This window comes from Fonsecaea erecta (assembly GCF_001651985.1).
Source record: "Fonsecaea erecta strain CBS 125763 chromosome Unknown Scaff4, whole genome shotgun sequence".
NCBI lineage: Eukaryota > Fungi > Ascomycota > Eurotiomycetes > Chaetothyriales > Herpotrichiellaceae > Fonsecaea > Fonsecaea erecta.
In genome coordinates this window covers 3089817-3113386 of record NW_017387247.1, presented here as the reverse complement: position 1 = coordinate 3113386, position 23570 = coordinate 3089817, and the positions used below count along the sequence as shown (strand labels likewise).

Here is a 23570-nt window from a genome sequence, read left to right as displayed (position 1 = left end):
ATCACCCTAAGTAGAGTCAATGGTTCGTAGAAGCGACGGAGGAGTTTGCCATTCACGTCGAGCGGGTGTTGCTGAAACATAGTTAGGTTTGAGTGTGGCTGTGCCTTCAGCAGAGGAATACAGTGCTTTACGAAGCGCAAAACACCGTTATATAATGCTGGAGACGCGCCAATCTTCGAGAGCGTGGCAGAGGTCGATAGTTGTCTTCTTATCTGTCGATTCCATCATTGGCAAGATCCTTGTCATCTCAAGTTTGGGGACGCTATTGGTAACAGTCGTGTCAATCCAGTCTCTGCCGACGCATGAAAGGTAATTTGATAGGATCGAAGTCTTATCCAGGGTGCATGACGACTAACACCCTTATCCTCGCGATTGAATCAGAAATCTACACGTACTCAACCCACTTGCAGGCAAGTGGGTCGTTTCGTGTTCACAGACACGGGCTTACGCAGAAATTCTGCCAGCTGCGTCCAGTGGGCCAAAGTTCTCGTACTTATAAGTTCCCCAATTAAACTCCCATATGCTCTCTGTGAGACTGAATATCGCTCTCAAGCTCAAGTCACCCAGATCAATTCCGCGGCTCTTGTCATAAGCATTCCCCTAATGGAGCAACACTCAGAGATGCCCTTCGAAATCCGCGCTTTCCTATAGCATGATCTAGACCAGGTGCATGCACATGCTTCTGATGAGGCTTGAGGTGACAGATCCAGGACGCTGAGTTGCTGACGGCGATATTGATTGAAATCCGGAGGATCATGCAAGAGCGTGAAGGTCTTGCTACCAGAATTCCCCTTTGCATCAAAGAAAAAGGGGAGAAAGACAAGAGTCAGCTCAATCAGCTGTTCTCTTATAAAGGACCCGACCAAGAAACTTTGAGAATCCTGAACCACTACGAAGGCGCCTGGGAGCAAGACCCGAAACAATTTTGGAACACACCCCTGCTGTCCAACTCGGACAGACTTTCCAGCGCACAAGCTCAGATTGCCAGGTACTACCTCCATGGTCAAGACGTCAACGCTTAGTCACGTATGGTGAGGAGATGTGCCTGCATCCTGGTTGTGGAATTTCAGCAACGGTTTGGATGTTTGTGGAACCGTGATTGTACCGACGTTATTCGCGTTGTGCACAATTTGGACAAGGACCCTGAGGAAATCGAGCGCGATGTTAAGTACATGGTTAGTTGCGGCGGCCGCTATCTCAATCTGGAGAAGAGACTAGGACCTGGATCCTCTTTGCTCTTGGGTCTTGATATTGCCGAGTCAATGTAAGCACGTTCCGCGTTTCGGGGGAACACTGACGTGAGCAGATGGACCAAAACCTTACCAAAGTCTGGCAAAGTGCACGATGCGATGATGAACCACATAAGAGGGACCAAATTGACAACCTTGGTCGATAGGTTTGGGCCATTAAGAGAATTGGTCGTCGAGTGTGAGCTCTGGGACTTGTCAGCATTTTATTCGTCAGCGTTGGGTGGCAACTCAATGCTTCTCCAGGAGCCGAATACAGCACATCCAGACGCGACCCTGCCACGCAATCACTATCCTCTCTTTGATCACCTGTACGGCCTGGCCACATATGATGTCGACTGGCAGTATTTCGCAAAATGGCAGCATTCCGCAGAAGAGCAGCATTTCGCAAAAGAGCAGCATTTCGCAGAAGAGCTGGGAATGGAGCTTGGCACATCGTGATGCTATCCAGATACATATTGATCGATGGCAAAGAAATTCCCGCCTGGCCTTGTCCCTTGTTGATGCGTTCCCTCAGTGGGGATCAGATCGAGGATCTGTGCTTCCCAATCCCGTTGTAGAGTCTGGTGGTCGCCTCGTCAGTGTCGGCCCAGACATGATCTGATAGCGCAGATCGAACTTGACAGTGGTCACAACGTCTTGCAAAACCTTTTCTTCGCCGGGTATCAACTCCGCGCAAAGTTGTGGCGTTGCCCATCTAATCCATACATTACCGTGACTTGGGCGTGGCTGGACTCCAGCAGGATGCTTTCGAAGATATAGATCGCAGCAGTAGCAAGATGGCTTACTGCAACCGATGTAGCGGTCACCCGCGATGAAGTCGAGCCGTCGCACGTGGAAGTGGAGTAGCAGAATAACCTCTGCGTGGAGATCTGCATCAAATTTGTCCGCTGTCCATTTCGAAAGACACCCAAGAATTCGATCGACCACCTTATCGTTCTGACGCGCATTTAATGCATCCTGAAGTCGGGAACCATGAAATTCCGGCATCAACGCGCGCAAAATATCGACAGGCTCGCGCCAAGGTAGCTGAAAATTAGCCGGACTGATGGAAGACATGTCGACTTGTCTCACTCGAGCATTCTTGATGCGGTCGCGGAAGCGCTCGCACATGAGGACGAGACGACGTGCTGCGCGAACCCAGGAACATAATCTACCCAACAGGTGCCGCACTTCTATCCACGAGATTTTTTCTCCAGAAGCCTGGATCAGTTGGCAGAGCCGCTTGAGAAGTTCAGATCGTTTGAATTCCATTGATAAATCGATCAACCGATCTGGATCTTTCGAAAGATCCAGAAACGATTCCAAATGCCGTCGTTCACTCACATCTGTGCAATTTAGTATGATTAGCAAAAGACCACAAAACAGTCGAAAGATTCCGATGCCATTACCAAGTGTCACAAGGGGCTTCTTTGCATCAATGGCAGCTATAGTGCCCTTTAATCTTTGACCGTAGTCTCGAACACGGAGACCAGAAAATTCGATAGAATCGCGTGCAATCTTTCGGATCAGCTCCATCTGCGATGACGTATCCAACGAACTTTCGTGGTGCAGAGCAGATAACAGTTTATTCACATGTCGGAGCACCTCTGGCTTGATGGGCGAGTTACTGGCAACCCAGTATGTTGGTCCAGTCGGGGAGGGTTCCACAGCGATGGATGTGACAGTTTTCCCACCGCATTTGTGATCGGCCAACCAAGCCAGGCTGTCCAGGAAGACGTGCCATCCGTTCCGCCTTAGGACTGCTAAGCCGACAGACTTGTCCGAGCTGACTCTCGGTCGGTTCGGAGTCAATAGCCTTAGCAAGATGAGACATCCGTAAAATTCTTGAATCAGTGACGTTCTTGCATCCATTTCTTGTTACTTCATCAGGGGAGAAATATGCTAGGAACTAAATGATGCAAAGCACGAGCCTTAAAGACTACCATCATCTTTTCTGCACCCATCAGGATGCTGGAACAATCCAACGACAGCTGATTCTCAATCGCTCGCTAGTCACACGCTCGATCTAGTCTTGGGCCAAGTCTGTTCGAGACATGCTCACTTTTTTTGTTGATCGTGAACATGTTGTCAGGAGTGTTTTCCTGGTCTGCTCACACTTGCAGCTTGAAAACTCTGCACGCTTGTCTCGCAGCTTCGTGCTGCGCCAGTTTCGAACTTGCAGCCGTACCTTCAAACGTACGGCCCTTGAAAGACAAGATCGTCTTCCAGAGACTAGGATCCGATGATAGCTGTTCCATACTGTACAACGGTTTGACCCCAATCTTCATGCCGTGATTATTCACAGCGGCGCTGTAAAGACCAGGGTTTACCGGAGCGCTAGGTGTGGCACGAAATTCTGCTTCACGGCTGTTGCTTGCCGATCTCGACCTCTTTCTATACCTGCGTTTCTGGTCCGGATAAAAGGATCTCACGGTTTGCAACATCTGATGCTTCGCGCGCTCTGACCCTTCGTGGATGATCCAACCTACCAGGACCAGTAGCCTTGTGCGGGGATCCCTTGCTGACAGCTCGAAACGATTCAACCGCTCCATTGGATGACTCTCAGCGAGTGACGAGAGACACGTGTCATACGGGAAATCTCGCATGTGATGGAAAAGTCGAGACTGGGCAAATGATTAGGCACCGAGCAGCGAATATCATTGGAAGGGAACCTACATCCACTTCAGAGGGCTTGTCGGAGGGACCGCAATCTTCAAGGACTTGCTGCGAGATGACACACTCGAAGTATTTCTGACCAAACCAATAGCTGACTTCGTCACGCATATTCGTTGTTTCCGATGTGAAGGACAAATTCTCGACATCTGAACCGTCGAAGATGGAAGTTCCAGCAGCATTGGAGGGTTGGGCTTCCATACTGCCGGTTGAGTTCTAATACAAAAATGCCTGTTAAATGCTGAATGTACATGGACAACTAAATCAGTGTGTCAGCGATAACCACTTTGAAGGACATTTTCCTTATATATTTTGTTGTTACAGGTCATGAAAGTATGTTGACATAAACCAGCCAATGAGCCGTTGGGGAATGGCACTAAAATGCCGAACGGCATTTTAGCGTAGTCTCCGGAAAAGGAGAGTCTCAGCAATGCACACAAGTAGCCTTCGCTGTGTTTCTGCTTGGATTCCTTCCTCTCCCAAGCGAGTAGCGTCGCGATGCGCTTTTGGAGGGGGAAAGCTGTAGCTGAAGGCCGATTTGTTTCGGTTCAGTCAGATCGATGACGTGGACAAATCCATGAAAGTCCCAGCGGGCGTGAGCTACCATCGCCAACCACAGCTTGCGACGTGGACAGACCTCTCTGCACGTCCTTATCGACAGGGTTCAAGGGTCGATGGTCACATCGCTGCACGAGGTGTCAAGATTTGTCACATTATTGATTGAATGCATCTCCGACGAACTTCTGCTGCTCGAGTCGATGAACTCGACCGCAACCCTTCACTGGTTGCTCACAGCGAGGCGACAGCATTCCTCGACGAAGGCAATGCGGGATTGTGGTCGAAGGGTGACAAGGTCGCACAGCAGTCGTCCACCATCGTCCTCGGATGCTTGCGTGGTCTTGTCGATCGCCCGAATAACAGTTCGAAGATGGAGCTGGCCTTTGCGCATCGTTCACCTACCACTTTAAATTGGCTTCGTGGCAGAACTTGACAGGATTTCGGTCGCTAGCATTCGTCGAGAGACCTGGATGCCTGATGCTGTGGACTACATTGAGATTTCCTCGCGATGTTAGGCTGTGGCAGTTGAGTGGGTGGTGGACGGGATAGGCCGTATTGCAACCTCGCAGCTTCTGCAAACCTAGCCATAATAGCTCCGCATCTATGCTCCATAGACTATGTGCTACACAAGAATAGCCTTGGAGAGAAATTTTGCGAAATCGCCCGCCCAACGACAGGCCCGACGACATGCTCCAACATGTCTGCGGATCCACAACATGTGCAGTGAAGGTATTTTACTTGTGCAGGTGTGGGACTGATTTGAAGCCATCGACACTGAGCTCAACACTGGAAGGCGAATCTCCCACAAGGCTTCCCAACCGTCTTCGTAAAGGAAGCTCTGTCGCAGACAGTGCCTCGACAACCCCCACAATTGCTGCTTTCGCTGAGAGTTGTCAAAGAGCGTTCTGTTCCATTTCAATACCGCCTAGTCTCCCATCGCACATTGCACGCATTAGCATAATGTCCAGCTCTGCCGCATCTGAAGCATTCCCCTCGTTTCTTCTGACTCGTACAATTTCGAGAGTAATGGCCGTGTTGGCCACAGTTGTAACACGTGACTTCTGGAGAAGATTTTGATGGAGTCATGCTTCCTTTCTTGGGCCTCGTACAGCTAGCGGCATAGTGACCAGGTTGATTGCAATTGTAGCAAGTCGCACTTGAAGGAGTTGTGTTTCCTGCCAATCTTCCCGAACCCGCATCTCGGGAGCTAGAAAGCGATAGGGCGTAAAGAGATGCACTCAGAGTATCAACACAGCTTGAAACACTTCCTACCCCGGTTTGTTGACGATTGGTGTACTCTTTTCCTAAAGACTCCTCAAAGCTGATTGCAATTTCCTTGAAAGCGTCGTGAAGAAGGTCCGGAGTATATGTCCATAATCTCGATGATTCTGAGAATGAATTGGTAAGGTTCTCGATAAATGTTATTGTAGTCATTTCCACGCTCCACTTCAACCCTTGAGATGTACTTGTCGCAAACTGGGAACTCCAGAGATTTTTGTGTAAGCCCCTGGGAAACTGCAAAAGATCGGGGATATCATCCTTAAGAAACTTGAGAGTTTGCTGACCAATATGATTGCTTAGCTCTACGAGGGAAGCGTCTGGCATGGAAGAACCAGGCTTGAACCGTTTCATAGCCTCGGAGACAGCCAGTAGAGCGTCACAGATCCCTTCTGATGTATGCTCGTGGGAGACGAAAAAGATGTAAAGATCCCACGAGCTCTGAGATTTATAGGTTGGGGAAATCATATGGTCAAAGGTCTGTTTGAGACGCCGCAGGCCATTGTCAAATGATTTAGCGTATGCAATGTGTGTTCTAGCAGCATCGCCTTTCCGTGATCTTCGAAGGACGCGGCCACATTCTCTATTAAGCTGTTCGCTAGCACTGGCCCTCTCTGTGAAGAAGTTAGTGTACTATAAATCCATGGAAAAACAAAACTAACCTTCCATTAATTGGCGGGTTCGTTCTCGGCATCTCCATCGAAGGACATCCATCCATTCATCTTCTTGCCAAGTTGCGTTAAGCTCACAAAAAGCCTTGCACAACTCCATAGAAAATAGCCTCCGGAAGCAGCTTTCATTTGGATAGAAGTTGGCCATATAGCTGGGATGGAATCCGTTCACGACGTGGACGACATGCCCATTGGAGAGTGTCAACCTCTCTACTTGATTGACCCGACCAAGCCCTTTGCCGGAGAAGGAGAGGTTCTGGTCTTTAACTCGCCAACAGGCAAAAACGACCTCTGGCTTTTTGGCCACCAGCATGGTAACGAATGTGTTATAGGCATCCGTCGCTTCTTTCGACAATGCTTCCGAAGATATTGTCTCGGTGATGAACGGGAAAGCATCGAAGACGCTTGTGGACGCGAGACTTCCCGGGCCGTTTACAAATGCCAGCGACTCCTGAAGATAAGCTAGCGTAGGACTTTCGTCCTTAACCCACTGAAAGTCTTCAGTGTAGATCTGTGTCTTAGCTGGTTGCAACAGTGCAATTACCAGACCACCTTGCGTCTCTGGTTGAGCGAGCCATGCAGCGAAACCCACTTCGTTTTTAGAAGGATAGGTCTTGTCGTCGCGGACCATGGTGTTACCAAAGCTCTGGATGATGTCTGCATGATTTCCGACTTCCTGAGAATGCTTCTGTTTGGCGCTTTGAAGGAGTGGCTTTAGACGGTGGTCAACCGGAACCCCGTTGCACAAATATTTTTCATTTGATGATGACATACCTCGATCAGAAGTAAATTCCAACACGCTGTACTTGCGCGAAAATGTCGAGAGTGCAACGTGAAGAGGTTCCTGTCGCTGGGTGCATGGTCAGGCTGTGCAGCCGCCGCGTGCTCTCTTGCCCCGGCTTTGCCATGACTCATTTTGATAGGATACTTGCTGCGGATGAAGTCGTGCTGGATTGTATCGTGTTGGTGGATCATTGGCCCAAACCACAAACCGGTGTGATAAGTGGTGTGATGAAAGGTCGTTGGATTTCCTCAAACCCTGCAACTCTATTCCGAAGCCAGCATGCGCCAACAAACTGACACCTGCCCCGCTGTACACCAAACTAGGAGTACAAAGCCAGCCCAATTCCCGTTATGTCAAGCAAACTGTGCAGGATGCTGCCAATGTTAGGGGCGATTCTGGGTTGACCTAATGTAGGTAGTCGAGCTTCCACGGTAGAGTTGCGGTCATTAGCTTCGGCGGTTCGATTGTGACACATACGCCGGCCTATAAGCAGAACCGACTAGGCTTCCACACGCATTGTCAGAACGCCGCAATCCATTGACAGACTTTGCTAGAAGTTGGTCGTATTGGGCTTCCCAGGTTGGACAATTCTTGGAAAATTCAAAGCAGCGAAAGCAGTAGATGCCGTCGCCGCTAGCCGCCCAGTTTATGGTGCGACAACAGTGTCTCGTACACCAGCCTGCTGACCATGTCTGTTACCACTTCCGACGCATCTGTTGGACCTCCCGGCACATGTCCTTGCACTTCTGTTCGAATCCTGACACCGAGCGCGGGCACCGGTTGGACCATGATGTTGAGGGGCCGATACCCGCCGGTCCCCTAGAGATGACCCCTGGCAATCGCAGGGAGATAAACTGGAGTAAGAATCATTGAGGGATTTCCCAGTAATCAAAACTCAAAGGGTTCTAGCAGCTCAATTCTGAGCGTTGCTTCGATCATTGGTGACTCCATCGAGCCGGATGAAGTATGGCCAGTGGCTATCTCATGCTGAATCGCTAGGCACCAGCTTCGAGGATATGTAGTATCAAATTCTCTTTTGCTTTGGTGCCAGACTTTCAAGGGTGGTCGCGTTACGGTCGCCGGATTAGATCGAATGTCAGCCTACCCTGATGGAGGTCGCCGCGCAGGTCGCCGCACAGGTTGCCGCACAAGCAACAATGACCAGCCACTCAACCAGCGATATTTCCAACACTCTCTCTAGTCCTTCTGAGAATGACTGGAGAAGGAAAACGTGAATACCTGGTGATGGAATTGATTCAGGGAACAAAACTGTCCGAAGTCACGCCCGACGAATCACCTCAACACTGTGACAAGGTTGCCCGAGCTATTACTCAATGTCCCTCGTTAAACGCGACAGACCTAGCCCTGCAGATGGTGGTGAACCGAACGGCAGTATCTGGGCCCCTGACTCTTCGAGCTTGCTAAAGCTTCAAGATCACCGTTGACTTAGAGGCTCATCCGTGCGTTGGTTAAGGAGGGTACTAAGATTCGCTTTCCAACAGACTCGTTGGCCCTCTGTCATCTTGATTTGTTTCGACGCAACATCCTCCTTATCAAAGACGGATCGTTGGCAGTTCTGGATTGGGCAAGTGCAGGATTATATCCAAAGAGGTTTCAGATCTGGAGGTTGAAAGCAGAGGTTGAGGATCGTCTCTTTGCAGATGATCTGCTGGAAAAAATGCCAGAGCTTGCTGCCCAGGAAAACTCAAATGTCTAATTATTGGAGAGGCATACTTCTGGAATTCCATTAATGGCCTGTAAGTGTCATCTCAGCACTCACCTATATCAAACAAGACAACTGACGCTCTCCTAGCTCAACGCAAGCTCACAAAATCGAGGGGACCTACATGCCTTCGCCGCCGGGTTTTCCACCTGACGATGCTTTTGGGATCAATTCATAATGTATCGGGCACTATGAATGCAACCTTCGCTGAGGCCTCTCATACGCGGAGCTCAAGAACCGAGAAGCTTGGAGCTCGCTTCAGTCTGGTTCAGAAGGAAGATGAGAATAGGACCTTGTCAACAGCCTTTACGTGGGGTGTGTTGAGGCAAGCAGTGGGGGTCACCAAATCTGACCTGGTCGCCAAAGAATTTCAGAAGACTCCATCAAGGCAGCGTAACAGGCATGTATCATACAACGCAATCCCATGAGCAGGGGTTCTTCACACGGAGTCGAGCCTCCTCGTGCTCTACTTGTTGTATTGCTTCCTTGCAAGAGACAAAGCCACAATGATAACTGGCAAGACGCTCACGATTTCACCCAGTCCGGCATACGCAGGCGGAATGCGCGTTTTAACGAATGCTCCACCTGCCAGCAAAATAGCGAAAAGATTGTATATCGCTGACCAGACAAAATTGAACATGATGCGACGGAATGACCGTTTGGACAGCTTGAGAAGCATGAGCACACCTTCCAACCCGCCTAGCAAGACCACATCAGCAGTTGCTCTCGTGACATCTGACGTAGTCCCGAACTGCACGCCAACGTTTGCTTGTGCCACGGCGGCAGCGTCGTTGGTGCCATCGCCGCAGAAGAGGACGACACGATCCTTGGACATCAGTGCTTTGACGTATTCTTGCTTGTCCTTGGGATTGTGACGGGATACCAAATTGGAGACAGGTATACCGATAGCCTGTGCAACGTCCTCGACCACTCGAGGTCCATCACCACTCACTATATGGCACTTGATGTTGTAACGGTGCAGAGTATCAATGACCGATCCTGCCTCTTCACGAATCGTGCTTTTGAGGCCAAAAGCAGCGACAGGGACAGAATCAAGTGTCACACATAAAAGTGTCATCCCTTGCTCAATGAGTTTGGCGACTTGCGGTCGATTATCAATCTCGAGCCAATATGGATTTCCAGCTTTGACGACAGAGCCCCTCCAGGTGCATTGAACGCCGGCTCCCGGATTTGAAACGACATTATCGACGTCAATGGCACCGGCCAACCTCACATCGTTATGGGCCGCGACTGCCGATGAAACTGGGTGCTGATTGTCCTTCATAAGTGCCTTAACGAGAGACAAGACTTCACCGGGAGAAACTGGACACGGAAACACCTCCGAGTGGACGACCGTAAGGTCTCCCTTGGTCAACGTGCCGGTCTTGTCGAAAACCACATCAGTGACTTTGTAGCCTCGCTCAAGTGCATCGGCTTGCCTGATGATAACACCAGCTTTAGCCGCAACACCACCTGCGATGACCAGAACCATAGGTACGGCGAGACCGAGCGCACAAGGGCATGACACAGCCAGAACGGCAATACCATAAGTAATCGCCACGCCGATAGCCCCGCCTCCATTTTTGCCACGTAGCTTGATAGCAACGCCCAACCAAATGCCAAAAGCTACCAACGCGAGAGTGATGACAAAAGGGATGAAGTAACTGGCCACTTTGTCGGCAAGGTCTTGAATATGAGGTTTCGATGCCAGAGCATTTTCAACCAAATTGGCAATATCGGTGATGCTGTTCTTACCCGGAAGACGAGTAATGCGAACACTGAGTGCGGTTGAACCGTTCAGAGTGCCAGCAATTACTCCATCCCCGGGGCTTTTCGATACCGGCACGCTTTCACCAGTGAGCATGGATTCGTCAACAGCGCTCTGACCATAAACGACTTCTCCATCGGTCACTATGCGGGCGTGGGGCCGGACGAGGAAAGTGTCGCCGAACTGCAATAATCGAGCATCGATCTCAGTTGTGTCCCCAGAGGAGGTGACGAGGAGCGCCTTTTCAGCTTGAAGCGAGCGGAGAGAAACCGCAGACACCGCTCTGACTTTTGCAGTGGCTGCAACAAATCTTCCGAGAAGGACCAAAGTGATCAAAAGAGAGCTCGTCTCGAAGAATTCTCCAGTCTCCAGAGCGTAACCAGCGTGTGTCAGCGCGAACGCTATCACGGAGTAGCCATATGCCGCCGTGACGCTGATAACAACCAGCATATCCATTTCCAGCACTCGACTGTAGACCAGCGACTTGATTGCGCCTACATAGAATTCCGGCACTGCGATGGCTTGGACAAGTGTCGCAAGTACGAGGGAGACTACGGACTTGGTTGAGTGGGCAGTGGGAGTGTTGGACCACGCGAGCACCACGATCGGAATTGTGAGTAGCGCGGCCAGTATGGTGCTCCAGCCCATGATGACGAGTCTCCTCTTGCCGTCGGCCAAGGTGACATCAATCCCCGGCGGAGCTAGACTAATTCCCGCAACAGACTCGAAAATTGTTCGTGCTCCGATGCTGGCTGGATTATAACTGACACGATAGGTCGTTTTGTCAATCTTTTCCACACTCTCGACAAGTTTTCCCAGCTCGGCGCAAGCGTCTTTCGCTTTGGCTGGATCGATGCGCACGTCCAGGACCTGGTAAGTGCTGACGATCCTAGAGTACTTGAAACCCGTCTCCTTCTCAATGCGTGGAATGATTTGTTCAGCGCTCGCAAGACTGGAGTCCAAGTCGAACTCAGCAATTCCAGTCACAAAAGTAACTTTCACCGAGGAGACACCTTCAACGTTTTGCAGTACATTGGTGACCTTTCTGCTGCAACCGGTGCAAGTCATCCCGGAAACTCCGAGGACCACGTGCTCGCGGGCGGCTTCGATCTCAATGTCATGGTTCTTAGCTCGAGCTACCGGCTCTTTCTGTTGCGGCATGGTCTTGACGGCAAGATGGCTCACTGAACAGTCGGATGAATTTCGTCTCTGGGTGGATTTGATAGTTTGTGTCTTCTGGTCGTAATATACGTCTCTGCACGCTCCTTTAGCAGAGCGTCGATGGATGCCTTGCCTGGCCGTTGGAACCGCGCTAGACTTTGCGTAAGACGTGGGCTCGTCTTTAGTTGCAGGAGAGATGGGTTTTCCACAGCACTGGTCGAGGCGATTGAGGACGCTGCGGCAGATGCAGAGTCCCTGCTCCAGGTATCTGGTGTATTTGTCCAATGCGTCCTGCAGATGACTATTACAGGCTTCAGTGCCAGTTTGCAGGCGCTTGGTGCCTCGAAAAGACGATGTACAACTTTCTGACCTGGCAGGTAGATTTTCCGGCCTAGTTTTATCGGCCTTGGCTGAGCAACATGCTGACTTGTTGTTAATGTGGGAATTGGTGTCTGCATTTGAGGAGCTGCCATTTTCATCTTCATTGACATCAACGCAGCTTGTGTCTGTGTCAGTGCAGCAGTTGTCTTCCTCTTCCATGGCATCATTGCAAGCAGTTGTCGAGGAGCAGCATACTTTCTTCTCCAGGTTCAGGGTTGTCCCTTTGTTCAATGAGCAGCAGGTGGCCTCTTCCTTAGTCTCCGCCACGCTTGTGTCTTTGCTGGTGCAGCAAGTGTCTTTCTTGCATAAATTTAGTTGTACCTCCTTCTTCTTTGCGCAGCATCCCTCCTTCTTTCCGGCGCTTATAGATTTGCCGTCCTTCCCGGCACAACAGTTGTCTTTCCCGGTAGCAGCGCTCTTACGGATTGGGTCCAGTTCGCCTTCAGAAGGTTCAGGTCTGTCGCCAGCGCAGGCGCTCACTTGTGACGGTACACAGCAGTCGTCGAAACGGTCACCGAGACCCACAGGAGGCTGCTGAAGTTCCTGGTTTCCACACGCGGATTGGCATTCTATGGCGGCAAGCTTGCGAATGCAGACATCTAGTGCAGTGTCAACGGAGTATATTTCGCCTGGACACAATAACACGCACAATCACAATGTGTTCGGCCACTGCCACAGTCAACACAGCATCCAGCCTTGGGAGAAATGGCTTCTGCGTCGACATAATCGGAGCCACTGTCAGTGGTTGCCCTTGGACTCAAATGAGATGATTCTGGCGGTGCATGATTTAGGTTCGCCATCGCTAGAGTATGCGGGGGGTGCCCAGCTTGTAATTAATCGACGGACCAGGAGATAGGGAGGTAAATAGGTCCAGACGTGCTGTGAGGTGGGTGGCCGACTCAGGGATGCGGTTTGGTGAAGGTTGGACAAGCCAACTACATAGCACGTGTGGGGGGTACAGTATAACCGACACCGGCCTCACTAGCCCCAACGTGTGGATTCAACACCTGGATGGGCCAGGAGTCTCACAATCAATTGGCCAAATTCAGGTTGGCCTAAAACGGGTTTTGATCCAGGAATGCTTCGCTGGCGCATCTGCAACCGCCCTTCTGGAGCAGGTCCGACTTCGTCTTATGAGTGGTTCAGCTATAAGCCGTCGACGCCCCGAGCCACTGTGCAATATATGAAATTATGACTGGCAATCCCCCATATTACGAATTCAAGGGGATGAGCAACGCACGAGAGCATGTCGAGCATTCATACGATACCAATCAATTTCCTGACGTCGTATATCTGCCGATGGGACACTTGATGCTCGATTGCTGGCATGGTAAATTAATTCCATGTGTGAGGTTATAGAGACCATTGAATGATTCAGACCGTCTACAGCCAGGCCATGGCATATCACTACTTGGTGGAGAATGCTCACCGCACAATGCCCGCAAGATCGGCGGTTTCCGAGGGTGTTACATAGGGACAAAATCTAGACTTCGTTTGCTGGAGTATATAACTTACCGAGCTGGTACGATTGGCTCTTCTGTTGGGAAGAAATTCTGGGTGCCTGCTTTCGACGGATGTTATTCTGGGACTGGGCCATCTTTCTATCACGCGAACGAGAACACGTGGTGACTCTCGAATTTGAAATCCTGTCAGAACGAGCCGAACAGGGCAAGGACGTTAGCCAGACCCGCAAAGGGTGATAATTGAACTTGATAACAAACGGGTGTCACTTCAGGACGATATCGACAATAACGGGACGACCATCGACGCTGCTAGGGCAGGCGGGGCCGGACAGTCGAAACAACGATGAGAAAGATCTTCATCAAAGAAGACGATTAGGAGTAGGGTAGTATTAAGGGAACTCTGGTCTTATACTGTAAGGAACACGTGCCGTACACTGATCTGTAGTGCAAGATGACGAAAGGTCTACCGAGTACCTTATGATGAACCCGCTTTTCTTCTTCGCAATTCTGGCGAATGTAGCAGGTGAGAATTTTGACTGTTGATTGTTTTTGCTGGTTGAAACTCTTTTTTTGATATATTCTTTGGCGTTCTTCTAGGAATGAATGGTGAGCAGAATATCGATTCTGGTTGCGAGTTTGAGAGGAGGTTACTGGATGATGGAGTGACTTAGAATGCTCAGCCTTGTTGTATTTGGTGTGCGCAACAGCTGTGGAGTAAGAGTAATCAGGGGACTGGTCTCGTATAAATTTCTGTAGATGGGCAACGAAGGCGCGGGATTCCAATCACCATTGCGCCTATCAGGCGTGGGAAACGTCAGATGGCACTTAGTCTGAATTGCTTCCGGTGTCTAGACGGTTCTTCCCGGTTTCCTACCGGAGCTGGCTGGATCATAAGCCGGTATGAGCCGCGACGAGTCAAAACGCACCTCGAGCAATGTGAAACCTTTTCTCAGGGCAGTGTCTTAGAAACCACACGTGTGCGTCCGAGTGTGCCTCAGACATTTCCCCCGTGGCCACTGACCGGATTGTCTATCAGAATAGGCGATCCCATGTTCCATATGTTCTTCAGCGACCTCGGGCTCATTGTGTAATTGGACGGTCTGAGAGACAGTGTTCTGGGTACTGTACCGCACAATGCTGTCCTTGTTGAAGCTGGTCCTGGGATGGTGCCCTGGAGTTGAATTCCCCATATGATCGCCAACTATGCTGCGAACGCGTAGCTCCCGAGAATCGCATAGACGGACCAGGGGTCTGGATCTTGTCTCTTCTCCAGTATTTCGGCCACCACGCTCGCATTTCTCGTCGCAGAATTTCTCGAAATGCTTTTCAACTGCTGGACCACCCAGTCCCGCACCTTCGTCTCGGGACTGGCGAACACGGCGGCCACGTAGAAGGGAAAGAGAAGTGTGTAGCGGTGACATTTTCGAAATGGCGAAGAGTAGGTGGGCTTCTGCGTGAATTGGGGCCCGGTGGCGCAGATCTCTTTGGCCATGGTGTCGATTATATGGGTCGCGAAGGCCACGTTCAACTCGTTGGGGTGAAAGCCAGTGTTTTCTGGGATCATGCTAAGATATGTTGTCCGAATGAGGTTGTTCAGCATGATTCGCATGATGCGGATAACATTGTAGGTCTGCGCGGTGAAATAGTCTGGGTAGACGTCGTAGTACTGTTCCAAGACGTCAGGCGAGCCCGGCAGGACCGTAATTCTGTGGGAGACCCAAGTCGGTGGCATGTCCGTTGCAAGTGAGCGAAACTCGCCGTCCAACCTCTTTGCCTGCGTTATGATATCAGAGGGTGCAATCAGGCCTTCCTTTACTGCTCCGCGAAAGTTGGCATACTTCATCACCAGGCCAGAAACCTGCCATTTAGGATCTTTCGCGTTGAGATGTGGTTGAATATCAGAGCGCAGTTTGACCAAGGCAGGCGGAATTGGGAAGTTGCCGGCGACGCAGCTGATGAGCATATTGGTGAACAGCCTCACTGATAGCCGTAGACCAGTGTAAGTTTCTAGCTGCTGCAGGTGGCGCAGCTTCACAAGTGCTAAAGCGCCCTTGACGTGGCTCATCCATGATTCCGATGAGATGGGACTGCGATTGGTGATCTTTTCAAAGAGGTCGAGCAGAAGGACTGCCAGTAAAGTTGAGTCGGATGCCAGAACCTCTGTAGTAGCCACGGCGCTTTTGACTAGCGGAAGAGCAGACAAATACATTTCCCGCGCGGGCTTAAACGCCGCGCCTTCAGCATCGTATTGAAAAGAAAAGAATGCCAAGCTCACCGCGTCGACACTGGCCGCCAGGTGCTGGTCTAACGGGGCTTGTCGACCTATCCGTTCCAGGACATCATAGGTTTTGGAAAACCCCAGGACGTAGTGAGAGAAGAAAGCCGCCCGCGCTCTGTCGACGAGCGGGGTGTCAATACTCGTTGTCATTGGTGTTGATGGCAGACCTCGAGCCTTGCGCATGATGGACTGGCTCTCATCTCGGATTCTCAATTGGTCGGGGTCGCGGTAGCCCGAGCACGATAGCCCGGCTCTCACACATTGACCACAGGCATTCTTGCGAAGATCACACTGTCAATTCAGTTAGCTAGACCATCTCTGCTCATCCACACACACGGGATGCTCACGCGGAGTTTCCTCCGTCTGCAATGCACGCAGGCTCGAGATGGCTTCCCGGTGAATACCATGATCTACGGGGGCATGGAAGATGAAAGTGGAAAGAGATTCGGTGTCGACCGTGACCTGCTCCTTTTCTCCATCGTCAGAGCGAGGTGAATAGCGGAGTCAAGTAGGTTGGAACGGAGGCTAGAGATGCATGAACAAAGTGCCGCTCGTTGGTTGATGCTCTGTCGTCTTCATCGCAATGGCCAGTCGGAATTGATCGGGGCCTCGCTAAAACTGTATCTACCGACAGGAGGCTATTCCCAACATGGCAGGTCTTCCGTCGACGTCATTTCATGGGCTAAAGTTGTAATTACTGGGTGTTATTTTTGGTTGTCCTCTTGGTGGCTGCTCCATGAGCATTCAAACGGATCGAAAGTAACACGACGTGAATTTGTGGACAGAAAGGCGAGCTGGGGATGCCCTGACCGTCAGCCTCGACTCCATTCTACTCGGTAACATCAGACTCTCAAGCGGATTTGACAGCCCTACAGAAGGACAACCCCCTTTCTTGGAGAAATGAACTTCCTTGAAAACTTGATAGGTCTTGTTAAAGGTACGACACCTCGCCGATGACCTTGCACAGAACCTTTGGGCCGAGATGACTGCTTGATCTACACATTTACTTGACGACCCCGTCTTGAATCGCCAGGGCCTCAAAGTTTCCAACTCCGCACAGACATCCCGACAACAGAATTCACTTCCTCTTTTCTCGTCAAAAGCAAAATCACAAAACTCGGATTGAGACTGTCATGGCCTTTGTATATAAGTGAGTATTGCTTGTCTGGGCGACGGAGGGGATTGGCGCTGCAATGGCAAAAATTTGTTTTATTCAGCGGTACACCAAGGTCATCGCAGCCGGATGTTGACAGATGCTGCTGGATGTGTTCGTCGAAGAGCACAGCAATGCCGACGTTATGAGACTCGACGTCTGAGACCGGGTAGAGGTGGACAGATTTGTGCGAGACGTCACAGAGACCGAACCAGACCCGGATTGCGTTTTCCTAGACGCGGGGACTCAGAGCACAGTCGATTTGGCCATCCGAAAAAGGTCGAAACTGCAGCCTTCCACTTGGATGTGGCAACTAAATTCTCACCTCTATTTGGCTCATTTTGCTTCGGGCACCTGTATCAACTTGAGAATGACTGTGTGAAGCCGACAATGCTGAGGAGAGCGCTGCCCAGGATCAAAATAAAACGGACATTTTCAGATGAGTGGGCCATTTCAAGTTAACCATCCTTTAGATAGCTCGATGTGCAGCTAAACAACGGCTCCTAACCAGATTGCAGGCGTGTACTGGATTATTCAGGAAACAGGCAGTAGAGATTGAGGTTGGAAGCGGTCTTTCGCTCGGCCGTTGATCGTTTTCTCTGACGATGGAGTATTATCCATCATTTCGAACCCTTGAGCATCTACCTACTTCCCCGTTGGGTAATTCACTAACAATCCAGGACCCTTTTCTCCTCGTGACCAATGCTGTCTCTGATTATGATTGTTGAACGTTGCTTCGGGACAAGGCTTATTACACGCACCCATCTAAAGAACTGGTCACGTTGATCGTCGTTGCGTCCGCAAGTCTTTGAAAGCTGAGGATTTGTAAGGAAGTCTACGTCCGAAAGAGGAGATTTCCAACTCGGCGTCACGTGTAAGGCCCAGGAACATGACGTCGATCTCTCTTCACTTTATCTAAGCAACACAAGCGATAGCCAATGAGTAATGTCTATTGGGTGACCAAGAAAGGTACACCAAGCACTGCATGGGGTAGCTTTGGGGTTGCCACAACCCCAGGGGTCGCAGTGCTTGGTGTACCTTTCTTGGTCACCCATAGGGTCTGCGATCCATGATCCATGGCATTGAAGCCAGAGTACAAGAAGCGTGTATGCTGAGACGTCAAAGATATATAGACCACGTACTGGTTCCTCGAACATTGCATCTCTGGCTCTTGACAATATCAAGATTCCACCTTCTGAACCAATAGTTCTACCACTCGCAATTGCATCAACTTCGGCTTTCTTAGACCAAAGAACCACGCGGAAAAAAGGCACCATTATGACGTCTTCCGGCAACTCCAAGGTCTCCAGGCCAGGCCACTGGATTGTTTCCGAGTTCGGCGGGCCCTCAGTCCTCAAATGGGAACAATTCTCTTCTCTCCCCGTACCTACTCCATCGACAGCATTAGTCCGCATATTGATCTGTGGCATTTCCGGGGCCGATAACAACATGCGCGCAGGCGGTTATACTCGGAATCCTCTGGCGGCGCGACCAGGGTTTACCCCGGGTTACGAAATCGTGGGCGTGATCGAGGAATTTGGTGAAGGCACGGAGGACCGCCGCGGCTTCGAGGTTGGCGATGTTATTGCTTCGCTCTGCATCGTTGGAGGGTATGGTACTCACACAGTCGTGTCGTTGGATGACATGCTCAAGCTGAGGAAAGATGACGATCTGGTTGCTGCTGCAGCTCTGCCGTTGAATTATATGACGGCGTATGGGATGTTGAAGAAGAGTGCATTTCCTATCAACGAAAAGAGCCAGTCTGTCCTGATTGGCTCAGTGGCAGGTGGCGTTGGAACAGCTGTCGTCCAACTTATCCAGCTTCTTTATCCCGGTGTGACGATCATCGGAACGGCCTCGCCGGAGAAATTCGCCTACCTGGAGTCGCTGGGCGTGAAACCCCTTGATAGAAACACGCCACCCGAACAACTTCCCGAGGCAGTCAAGGCGGTCAACGGAGGCCAGGGAGTTGACATCGCATATGAAATGGCCGGTTCGTTAGCCAGTATGGATGCATTTCTCTCTGCCACGAAAGAAAAGGATGGAAAGATGATCGCCATTGGGTTTCTGGCCAACGTCAAGGCAGATGGAAGTGGCTTGGCAGCCACGATATTCGATCCTCTCGCTTACTGTGCTGACCGACCCGACAGGACAAGCTTCTTCAGCGTCACAAACCATTACTGGAAAGGGCAACGAGCAATCTTCAAGAACGATTTTGAACACGAGCTTCTGCGTCTGGTTCGGTCAAAGAGTCTGGTTCCTGTCGTCAGCAAGCTATGGAGGCTGGAGGATGCCGTGGAGATCAACGAGTTGCTGGCCACTGGCCGAGGGATCATGGGGAAGCATGAGATGGTGGTGGACGAGGACCTTTGGAACAAGTACACTGCCAGCAGGTCGGAGTGAGATATGGAGGGTTAGAAAGTTGACCAGTAATCTCTCATGTGTCACCCTTGAAATTCGCGCTCAGCTGGAATAACAAGAGCACCTTTTCCCTGGACATAGATGTGAAAAGAATTCTTTAAGCCGTTCTCCAAGAGCATATTTGTTAAAGTCCCAGCAGCAGATTCACAGACTCGGGGGTGCGAGTTAGGAGAGGTCTTTTGGAAATCCATGACGGCAGAAGGCATAGCTGTGTTCATCAATAGCTTCATGCCATGTTTGAGCTATGTAATATAGTTGAATAGAGTTAGATCAAGCCTGCTGGCCTCTTGGCATATTTGTCTTCTTTGGGCATGACTGCATTGACCGCATCTACGAACGCAGCCTTGTCCCGCAATGCACACATCCTCCAACTCTACATGCGAGCCTACTCGTTGCCTCTACAAAGGCTCGTTCGTAGAATCTCGCAGCTTACGTCGCAAATATACAGTCTCTCCTCCTCCGGCACGAAGATGGATCCATCTCTCCGTTCCCACTACCTCGCAGACAATCCTCCCACCGTCGTCCGATTGGAGATCGCCCCTCACTTCGCCGCTCTTCCGCCTAAACACAAGCGATATGCTCACCATCTGAGTCGTGCTTCTTTCCACGGCACTCGTGTAACGCTAGCACAAGTGTCGCCGGAGTCTCCTGTCATCTACGATCTCATACTTGCTCTCCATCGTGCCTGCAATGGCGATTACAAGAAACTCTCTGCCGATACCTCTGTGTCATCCTCCGACATCACGCTATGGCTCGAGTACGCCGCCCAATTTCTGGGTAATACAGGCAATTACAAGGGATTCGGGGACTCTAAGTTCATACCGAGAATTTCACCTGAGGACTTGAAGAAGCTCTGTGATGTCAACCAGGAATGCAAAAGCATCCATGAGCAGGCTACGAAGACAGGAGGAGGTATATATGAGACCAAGGATGTGGCTCTCATGCACCTTGGGTACCCGGAAGCTGGCCATATGTCAGCTTACTACCCGGATTCACCGACAATCACGAAAGAGGAGATTTCTATCGTTGGGGACGTGCTCGAGGAGAAGAAGTTGCTGATAGAAAACACCAGACTGCGGAAACTGGACTCAGGAGATTTTGAGTTGCTCATTGCGTCCGGGGTGTCGAACCCGCCTGCGTCGGAGCGAGATCTCGGTGATGTTTCAACAATCGACTTGACAGGGAAGCTTGCTGGAAAGAAGCTGCACCTTCGTTTCGGGGACTACCAAGAAGAGATGGCCAAAATCGCCCTTGAGATCAAGAAAGCGAGAAAGTATGCTGCCAACGAGATTGAAGAAAAGATGCTTGACGAGTACGCGAGGTCTTTTGGAACTGGCAGCATCCAAGGATTTGTGGAATCGCAGCGTTACTGGATCAAAGACAAAAAGCCAATGGTCGAGACGGATATAGGGTTTGTCGAGACTTATCGAGACCCCCAAGGTGTCCGAGGTGAGTGGGAAGGCTTTGTTGCCATGGTGAACCAAGAGCGGACCCGCGCATTCGGCAAACTTGTCGACGCAGCACCAAGCATGATTCCGAAGCTTCCGTGGAGCAAGGAGTTCGAGAAAGACAAGTTTCTGAGTCCCGACTTTACTTCATTGGAGGTCCTGAGCTTCGCCGGTAGTGGTATACCGGCAGGTATCAACATTCCGAACTACGATTTCATCAGACAGAACGAAGGCTTCAAAAATGTGAGTCTCGGGAACGTCTTGAGCGCGAAAGCCCCCAATGAGCCAATCCCATTTATTCGCAAGGAAGACGACGAGCTCTTCCGTAAATATCGTGACCCTGCTTTTGAGGTGCAAGTCGGCATCCACGAACTTCTGGGTCACGGTTGTGGAAAGTTACTCCAGGAAACGGCCCCTGGTTCATACAACTTCGATATCAAGAACCCCCCAATCAGCCCGGTTACCAAGAAACCAATCACCTCATACTACAAACCCGGTCAGACCTGGTCCAGCGTCTTTGGATCGATTGCTTCATCGTACGAAGAGTGCCGCGCCGAATGCGTTGCGATGGCTCTGTCCTGCGACTTTGAGATTTTGCAGATCTTTGGATTCGGCGATGGCAAGGAAGATATCAGCAACGAGGCTGGCGATGTTCTTTACGCGGCGTATCTCCAAATGGCCCGTGCGGGAGTGGCGGCATTGGAATACTGGGACCCGAAGTCCCGGAAATGGGGCCAAGCGCACATGCAAGCTCGCTTCTCAATCCTGCGCACATTCATGGACGCCGGTGGAAATTTCTGTGAACTCAAGTCTCCAGGCGGCGATATCAAGAACCCGGACGACCTTGAAATCCACCTTGATCGGAAGAAGATCCTGTCCCACGGACGGCCGGCGGTCGAGGCTTACTTGCAGAAGCTCCACATCTACAAGGCGACTGCTGACTTTGAAGCTGGCAAGCAGTTGTACGACGACATCACCAATGTAGATGAGTGGTGGGCGGAGAAGGCGAGACCGATTGTGCTGAAGAAAAAGACTCCCCGCAAGGTGTTTGTGCAGGCCAACACGGTGCTGGACGAGGAGAGCGGAGACGTGAAGCTGGTGGAGTACGAACCGACGATAGAGGGCATGGTTCATAGCTACGTTGAACGTAACGTCTAGATCTTTGGGGAAAGTCAGCATATGACGGCGCTATGCATGGATATGACGAGTACGTGTGATGTGGAGAAAGATATGCATGGCACTGGCGATCAGTCTCCCAAGAAGAGCCCAAGCCTTGTTCGGAGTGATTGATTCCACTAGATCAGTCCCAAAAGAAAGCATCAATATCACACAATGTTATTCCCAGAATGCGACCGTCGTGCCGGAACATCTTTTATGAACCCTGATTTCCTCCAGTCTGGCTGGTAGACATCACACATCCTCACGGTGAATATCTTGACAGCATACCTCCTAGCATACTGGACGCCTGACACGGCCATGCCCTTGGACAGCGCCCTTGATTGTAAACTAAAAGGCTACCTGGTCGAACTTGCTGGCTCAGGAAAAGGGAAAGGGAACAGCGGACTCTGTGTGATATTCCCCATCGTTAATTCATTGATTCATTTATTCCCGCATTGATCGAGTCCAAGACTAAGACAAGACAAAGACAGTATTTTCCACTGGTTTGTCTGCACTCAGCTACAACTGAAACTAGAGCATATTGATACGAGGTAATACTGGGAAGTACGTGGTTCGTTCATTCGTTTCCCATAGGGGGAGAGAGAGAGAGCCCACCGCCTCAAGAGACCGTGATGCTCGACGACCCGCTGCTCTGGTACCCCCTCGGTGGCGAAGATCTGGTAATTGCAGGTGCCCAGGGCCATGCTCAGCTTCGCCCAGGCGTTAAAGTGGTTCGCGGTGGTGACGGTGCCGCCAACGCGTTTGGACGTGCGGATCGACCAGTACTGCGTGGAGGTGGCGGTGCCGTTGATGGATGGTCACCACCGCTGGCGTGAGCGCGAGTAGGACCGAAGAGAAAGACACCATTTTTGTGACGCTGGAGGAGCAAGCAAGCAAGCTAGCAAATGTCGACCTTGGTGAAGAATTCTCGACGCACCACTGGACTTCTTGCTTGCTTTTTAAGTCTTTCTTTCGTGAGCACAACATCCCGCCGGCGAAATAGGGCAATCTACACCCCCATCTCCCCTCACTTGACCCTCGGTCGGTCGCTTGGTAAATAGAATGCATGTGACTAGGATAATGAGGTGCGCATCTCGCATGTGACTGTGGAAATTCTCATCGATCGAGCTGGCTGGCTGGATGGCTGGCTGGATGGCTGGCTGGCTTACCTCATTCTCTGCATGGATGTAACAACATGGCATTGACAAACGATCCGTTCCTGAGGAAATTAAGATCGCCGCAGGACTGATGGAATGGTTGTCCTTGGGACGCGCCCAATTTACCCGAGCCCCTTACAAAGTACTTTGTAAAGAAAGCACTTTGTAAGGAGTACTCGGTACTGTCAGTACATATCATCCTACCGTCCGGATTCCCGGTTACGACTCGGACGATATCAGGGAAGCCCATCTTCGTCTCTTCAGCA

General features: G+C 50.8%; 7 protein-coding genes across 7 annotated transcripts; 3 read left to right on the top strand and 4 right to left on the bottom strand.

The window, feature by feature from the left end:
- Positions 1-1028: 1028 nt before the first annotated feature.
- Positions 1029-1688, top strand: AYL99_05882 (hypothetical protein; the record flags this gene model as incomplete). Its single annotated transcript, XM_018837394.1, has 2 exons — positions 1029-1264; positions 1307-1688. 2 exons carry the CDS (start codon positions 1029-1031, stop codon positions 1686-1688), a joined length of 618 nt encoding a protein of 205 aa, XP_018694247.1.
- A 72-nt stretch (positions 1689-1760) lies between these two features.
- AYL99_05881 (hypothetical protein) lies at positions 1761-3101 on the bottom strand (the record flags this gene model as incomplete). Its single annotated transcript, XM_018837393.1, has 2 exons — positions 1761-2575; positions 2639-3101. The coding sequence occupies 2 exons, from the start codon at positions 3099-3101 to the stop codon at positions 1761-1763; spliced, it is 1278 nt and encodes a 425-aa protein (XP_018694246.1).
- Positions 3102-3340: 239 nt separating this feature from the next.
- Positions 3341-7324, bottom strand: AYL99_05880 (hypothetical protein; the record flags this gene model as incomplete). Its single annotated transcript, XM_018837392.1, has 5 exons — positions 3341-3853; positions 3906-4118; positions 5733-6352; positions 6401-7121; positions 7184-7324. 5 exons carry the CDS (start codon positions 7322-7324, stop codon positions 3341-3343), a joined length of 2208 nt encoding a protein of 735 aa, XP_018694245.1.
- A 2058-nt stretch (positions 7325-9382) lies between these two features.
- AYL99_05879 (copper-translocating P-type ATPase) lies at positions 9383-13026 on the bottom strand (the record flags this gene model as incomplete). The annotated part of the gene is made up of 2 exons (XM_018837391.1): positions 9383-12825; positions 12876-13026. 2 exons carry the CDS (start codon positions 13024-13026, stop codon positions 9383-9385), a joined length of 3594 nt encoding a protein of 1197 aa, XP_018694244.1.
- Positions 13027-14890: 1864 nt separating this feature from the next.
- Positions 14891-16374, bottom strand: AYL99_05878 (hypothetical protein; the record flags this gene model as incomplete). The annotated part of the gene is made up of 2 exons (XM_018837390.1): positions 14891-16258; positions 16315-16374. The coding sequence occupies 2 exons, from the start codon at positions 16372-16374 to the stop codon at positions 14891-14893; spliced, it is 1428 nt and encodes a 475-aa protein (XP_018694243.1).
- A 2024-nt stretch (positions 16375-18398) lies between these two features.
- Positions 18399-19523, top strand: AYL99_05877 (hypothetical protein; the record flags this gene model as incomplete). The annotated part of the gene is made up of 1 exon (XM_018837389.1): positions 18399-19523. The coding sequence occupies one exon, from the start codon at positions 18399-18401 to the stop codon at positions 19521-19523; it is 1125 nt and encodes a 374-aa protein (XP_018694242.1).
- Positions 19524-20011: 488 nt separating this feature from the next.
- Positions 20012-22147, top strand: AYL99_05876 (hypothetical protein; the record flags this gene model as incomplete). The annotated part of the gene is made up of 1 exon (XM_018837388.1): positions 20012-22147. One exon carries the CDS (start codon positions 20012-20014, stop codon positions 22145-22147), a length of 2136 nt encoding a protein of 711 aa, XP_018694241.1.
- Between the last annotated feature and the right edge of the window lie 1423 nt (positions 22148-23570).